Source organism: Gavialis gangeticus, unplaced genomic scaffold, assembly GCF_001723915.1.
Source record: "Gavialis gangeticus isolate Ggan-Ray unplaced genomic scaffold, GavGan_comp1, whole genome shotgun sequence".
Lineage (NCBI taxonomy): Eukaryota > Metazoa > Chordata > Crocodylia > Gavialidae > Gavialis > Gavialis gangeticus.
This window is the reverse complement of record NW_017729032.1, coordinates 19,911,413-19,918,116: the sequence shown is the minus strand read 5'-3', so window position 1 is coordinate 19,918,116 and position 6,704 is coordinate 19,911,413. Positions and strand designations below refer to the sequence as shown.

At 46.5% G+C, this 6,704-nt stretch overlaps 1 protein-coding gene across 1 annotated transcript in view; it reads left to right on the top strand.

Annotated features, from left to right (window-relative positions):
* The window catches only part of SLC36A4 (solute carrier family 36 member 4), a 326,381-nt gene that overhangs the window by 38,872 nt on the left and 280,805 nt on the right, over nt 1–6,704 (top strand). The window contains exon 5 of the mRNA XM_019525419.1: nt 1,480–1,564. Coding sequence (XP_019380964.1) covers nt 1,480–1,564 — 85 coding nt within the window. The remainder of the gene's footprint in view (nt 1–1,479; nt 1,565–6,704) is intronic.

The following is a 6,704-nucleotide window of genomic DNA, read 5'->3' as shown; positions in this document are numbered from 1 at the left end:
CCCCCCCCCCCCCACTCCCAGGACTGTTGTGACCCCCTACTCCCAGGATGTTGTTGCTTACCTGAGCGTCCCTTTCTCTTGTCACCCTTTCTCTTTGCAGATGACACTAAGCTGTGGGGGGTGTAGTAGATACATCGGAGGTAGGGCTAGGATTGGACCTATGTCACCAGAATGACCTAAACAAATTGGAAGGTTGGACCAAAAGAAATCTCATGAGTTTCATCAAGGACAAGTGCAAAGTCCTGCACTTGGGCCAGAACAATCCCATGCACTGCTACAGTCTGGGGAGTGACTGATTAAGCAGCAGCTCTGCAGAAAAGGTCTTGGGCCTAATGTGGACAATAAACTGGATATGAGTCAGCAGTGTGGTCTTGTTGCCAAGAAGGCTAACAATATACTGGGCTGCATTGGTAGGAGTGGTGCTAGCAGACTGAGGGAAGTAATTATTCCTCTCTGTTCTGCACTGGTGAGGCCACATCTGGTGTATTGTCCAGTTTTGAGCCCCCCACTACAGAAAGGATGGGGACAAGTTGGAGAGAGTCCAGTGGAGGGCAATGAAAATGTTTCAGGTCCTGGGACAAATGACTTCTGAGGAGAGGCTGAGGGAACTGGACTTAGTTGGGAGAAGAGAAGACTGAGCCGGGATTTAATGGCAGCCTTGAACTACCTAAAGGGGGGTTCCAAAAAGGATGGAGCTAGACTGTTCTCAGTAGTGGCAGGTGACAGAACAAGGAGCAATGGTCTTAAGTTGGAGCAAGGGAGGTTTAGGTTAGATATTGGGGAAAAAGTTTCTCACTAGGAGGGTGGTGAAGCACTAGAACAAGTTACCTCGAAATGCGGTGGAATCTCCATCCTTGGAAACTTAAGGCTCAGCTTGACAAAGCCCTGGCTAGGATGATCTAGCTGAGGCTGGCCCTGCTTTGAGCAGGGGGTTGGACTAGATGACCTCCTAAGGTCCCTTCCAGCCCTAATTTTCTGTGATTCTATGATTGTATATCTCAGCAGTTACACCAATATTTAAGACCCTTTCTTAACTAGAGTCCTGAGTGAGGGGGCGTTTGCTAGAGAATTTGCCTGGAAACTCCCTCACCTTCCTTCACTGTATGCTTGGTGAAAGGAAGCAAAGAAAAGGGAACCTTTTGGGACTAAGGTTCCAAACAGACCAGTTTACAGGGGAGTTTGCTAGTGAAGGTCTTTTTGGAAAGGGGCAGGAAGATGTAGGTGGTGGATTATGAGAAAATCCTAGTTTTCTATGATTCTGTGCTTTGTGCTGCTCTGACAGTGGCTATATTCCTCTCTTTCTTTGGCATTTGGAGAAAATGGAGTGCGAGGGGCATGTTTTCATGGCAGTGCTGTCAAGTATATTTGGACAAAGTATAGACATGCCCTTAGTATAAAATAGTGCACTAGTTTTATCATTAGGAAATGGCTTAATTGGCAACATCTTAATTTTATTGGATTTTTTTTTTCCCTTTTCAGGCATATTGTTGACTTTTTTCTTGTGATAACACAACTGGGATTTTGCAGTGTATATATAGTGTTCTTGGCAGAAAATGTGAAACAAGTGAGTAAAACAATTTCTTATTTTCAGCATTACAGGCAACCCCCACTTAAAGCTATTTTGCTATAACGCTCATTTTAAATTGATACCTGATTTCACTTAGCGCTCAGTGAGTTTTGTTATAATGCTTGCAGTTGCCATCTTGAGTCATTAGAAACAATTGCGGTCACCATCTTGGGACATCAATTACTTTTGGTTTCTCTTAATGCTCATTTTTTCAGAAACCAATTAAGAGCACTAAGCAGGGGTTGCCTGTACTTCCTTACCTGCCTGTATATTTTGTGTATGCTATTCACAGAATGCCAAGTTGAGATGCTATACAAAATAAATTTGTTTTCCCTAAAAGGTACTTGGAAAAAGTGATCCATTTGCTTTGTAGATTGAACCAAGTTTTCGTGTAAGTGCTTGCAGCTTCATTGGCCTGTGATTGTATGCCTTAAATTTCAACAGTGTCACAGTTCAACTGTGGTGTATACTTACTTTACACGCAAACAGAATTAGAAAAATAAAGGAATTTCAGCTAAATATTACAATAAGATAGTGGATTTTTCTTGCATAAAATCAGCAATGCAGTGTTAAATATGCTGAAACAGAAACCATATAATCTCTTCAGTAGTCTCTACATATATTATTCCATATCCAGATTATGGGCTCTACTTTACTGTCAAAAGATAGCATTGTTGTTTGTTATTATATTACAGTGATATGCAAAACAGTTCTAGGGAACTTCCCAGGTGCTGTGGATCCATGGTTCCTACCTTCAAGACCAAGGAGTGAATTGTATTTGTGTACCACATGCAAAAACATGTGGACCATCCCCATGCAACTCATCAGGCTACAGGACCAAAAGACTGAGGACTACTGATGTAGACCACAAAGCAGTCTTGCTTCAGGAAGTCTAATTGTTATTGTAGGTTTATTATAGTGTGCTATGATCCTGCCAGCTTCCAAAAACTAGGAAAAGGAAGGCTACCTTATTGCTAGGAAGGGACCCCACAGTAGGACATCTCAGAGGTACAGGTGATGCTCAGCAGATATATTGTCCCTGTTCAGAGATTTTTTGGGACCCTGGGCAAAAAAGATTGGGAGGCCCCTGGTGGGGATCCTCTAGCTTTTCTTTTTTTAATTTTTTTTAATGACAGTTATTTGTGTTCCAAGCCAAATCAGCCTTAGAACACAATTCCAAATACTTGACTGTGAGTCCGTCAAGAAGCATAAGTGGCTCTAATATCAGCAAACATCCTCCACGCCCACGTGGGAATTCAGATGTTTCTAAATCATTTGGCAGGCATCCTACATGCAGGCCCAAACCTGGAGGCTTAGGGTTCAGATGCCCCAAGTTTTACTTGCCCTCAGCTGTATGGCTGCAGGAACAAGCTAGGGAGAAGGATCTTTTTTAAATGAAAAATTCATGTTCCAATCCAAATCAGTTCTAAATCCGTGAGTCAGTCAAGAACCATAAGTGGCCTTACCAGTGGCAAATATTCTCCATCCAATCTGGGGCTTCAGATGTTTCCAAATACTTTGGCAGGCATCCTATATGCAGGTCAAAGCCCAGAGATGTGGGGTTTAGATGACCCCGAGTTTCACTTGCCCTCAGCCCTAAGGCCACAGGAAGAAGCTAGGGAGGAGTCCCTTATTTCCATAAAGTGGGCATAAAGCCAAGATCTTACCACTCGAGCAGCAAGTGGGAGGTTTACCTTACCTCTGTGGGTATTACCCCATGCCAGAAATGTGCAACTAGGAAAACTGCCCTGATGGTCATGGGTTTTTCTTTGGGGGGAGGGGGAAGGGGGAAAAAACCAAAACAAAACATATATATCATACCACAGAGAAAAAACCATAACCTGTTGCAATATCTGAACCCATACAAAGGCCCTCTGGCCACCCGAAATGGTTATAGTATCTGTGCCCGCATGCCACATACAGAGAAATGCTGGACAAGGCAACCCATTCCCTTCATTCCCACCCCGCTTGCAGGGTCACAGACTCAGTTTACCTGTTATCCCTGTCACTGTTGCTCCAGGTCCCACTGGAGGACTCGCTGCTGCTGTCACTGTCACTATCCTCAGTTCCGTTTGTCTCTTCCTCTTCCTCACTGTCACAGCACACTTCCCTGCTAGGGGGGAGTTTGGAGGATCCTGTGCCAAGTGTCTCTGTGCCAGGTGGCTTTGGCCATGTCCTCTCCATCCTCTACTACTGATTTCTGGTAATAGGTCTGGGGTTCTCTCAGCCATTTTCACACAGTCTACCACCTTTACATCCATGTGACTACAGCAGGAGCTTTCTGGCTTTCCGCAGGGCACTCCTGACACAGGCTGCCAACTGGTTGAAATGGCTGAAGGGCTCTCCTGGTGCTTGCCGAGGTGCCTGTACAGTGTTGCTTCTCTGGTCAACTAGATACTGCTTTGCAGAGCTACTTCACCCTGTTCCATACCTCCTTGGCACAGGTACAGAGCCAGAGGAGGTGGTCAATTGGCTTGTTGGCTCCGTGGCAGTTGAGCCACAGGCAGCTAGGTCTTCCCAGCTGTCCCTCTCTAGACCTCCGGACCCTCACTGTCAGGGCTTGGTGGGCTATCAGCCAGTTCAGATTGCTGTGATCTTTGCATAGGTCCTTGCGGTTGATGTGCTTCCACATGGTCTGGCAAGTGTCACATGATGTCCCTCAGCCTCCCTGGCTTCTGGATCTTCTTGTGATTGCCCGTGGTCACAGGGACTGCGCTCCGCAGGCCATACATACTGCAGAACTGGTTAAGGATCTCATAGAACCACGGTGAGCCCATGATCCATGGTCTGTGGTTGAGCCTATGATCCATGGTCTGTGGTCCCCTCTTTGCTCATGGGACATTGGAATATCCTGTGCCACTTGTCTCTGTGCTAAGTGACTTTGGTTGCATTCTCTCCATCCTTCGCTACCAATTTCTGGTAATCGGTCCAGAGCTCACTCAGAGCCATTTTCATGCAGTCTACTACCTCTGCATCCATTTGCCTGTACAACAGGAGGTTCCTGGCCTTCTATATGGCACTCCTGATACAAGATGCAAACTGGTTGAAATGGGCTGATGGGCTCCCCTAGTATTCTGGTGATATCCAATATTCACAAATGCATGCAACACACCCAAAACAACATCAGTCCATTCTGGTGCCTCGGACCAGCCCTTCCTTCATGTCCACCCTAGCCCCGCTCCGGGGTCACATACTCAGTTCAAGTTGTCTCTCCGTCATTGCCACTTTAGCTTCTGCTGGAGGACTCACTACTGCTGCTGCTGTTGCTGTCCTCTGTTCCACTTGTCTGTCCCTCTTCTCTGCTGCCTTTGCTCCCTTCTTCACTCGGGGGTAGGGTGGGGAGGGGGGGGTGTTGTATGGTCCTGTACCACGTGGCATTTTGCTGTGTCTTCTCTGTTCTCTGCTACTGATTTCTGGTAGTAGGTCTGGAGTTCACTCAGTGCCATCTTCACGCAGCCCCCTACTTCTGTGTCCATTTGTCTGTACAGCAGAAGGTTCCTGGCCTTCCACAAGGCTCTCATGATGCAGAACCCAAACTGGTCGAAACAGTGTGATGGGCTCCTCTAGTGCTTGGTAAGGTGCCCATACAGTACGGCTATGCTCACCATTTTCCATACCTCTTGGCACAGGTGCAGAGCCACATAACTGGGTCTCCCCAACTGTCCCTCTCTGTGTTTCTGGACTCCCACTGGTAGGGCTCAGTGGGCTATGAGGCAGTTCAAGCCCTATAGCCCTTTTTTTACAAAAAAAACAAACAAAAAATATATATATTTCTCTCTCTATATATGGTTATATATATTTAAACCGATTCTGTTACAGAAAAAAACCCCGCACCTGTACAAAGGCCGGCTGTCCGCCCATACCTATTCCAATATCTGCAAACCACACGCAAAATACACCCAGTCCTTTCTGGTCTCTCCGACCAGCCCTCCCTTCACATCTGCTCGTTCCCTGTTTAGGGGTCAGGTACTCGGCTCAGCTGGTTTCTTCGTCATTGTCACACCAGCTTCCGCTAGAGGACCTGCTGCTGTTGTTGTCGTTGTTGCTGTCCTCCGTCCCACTCGTCTGGTCCTCTTCTCTGCTGCTGTCTCTTTCTCCTTTCCTCAGCGGGGGTTGTATGGTCCTGTACCACGTGTCCCTGTGCCAGGTGGTGTTCACTGCGTCTTCTCCATCCTCTGCTACCAATTTCTGATGGTAGGTTCGGAGTTCACTCAGAGCCATCTTCATGCAGCCCACTACCTCTACGTCTGTTTGTCTGTAGAGGAGCAGGTTCCTGGCCTTCCACACAGTGCTCCTGACACAGGATATAAATTGGTCAAATTGGAGCAAGGGGCTCCCCTGATTTTTGGTGAGGTGCTCGTACAGCGCAGCCCTATAGCACTTATTATTTTTTTTTTTTTGTAAAAATATTTCTCTCTCTGTATACGTTTATATGCATCTAACCGATCGTGTTACAGAAAAGAAACCCGCACCTGTACAAAAGCCTGCTGGCCACCCGTACCGGTTACAGTTTCCATAAACCGCGCACAAACCACACAAAATACACCCAGTCCTTTCTGAACCACACAAAATACACCCAGTCCTTTCTGGTTTCTCTGACCAGCCCTCCCTTCATGTCCTCTCGTGCCCTGTTTCTGGGGTCAGGTACTTGGCTCAACTGGTCTTTTTATTGTTGTCAGTCCAGCTTCCACTGGAGGACCCGCTGCTGTTGTCACTGTTGCTGTCCTCTGTCCCACTCGTCTGGTCCACTTCTCCACTACCAGTGCTCTCTTCTTTCCTCTGTAGGGGTTGTACAGTCCTGTGCCAGATATTGTTCACTACATCTTCTCCAGCCTCTACTATCAATTTCTGATGCTAGGTCAAGATTGCGCTCCTCAGCATCTTCATGTAGCACTTCTTCTAGCTTTTACCAAAGTCACTTGTCATTGCATTTTTGGCAGGGAAGTGTGAGACCTGGTTCCCACTCACTGACTGACAGATCATGGTGAGCAATGTGGAGTAAATGAGGGGATGACTTATTTGTATATCATTTGCATATTTATGATTTGTGCAAAATGAATCTTTTTGTTTGCTTTGTATTGCTCGCCCTGGCTCACGAGTGAATGAGAACTGCATAAGAAATGTATGAACTTGTGCC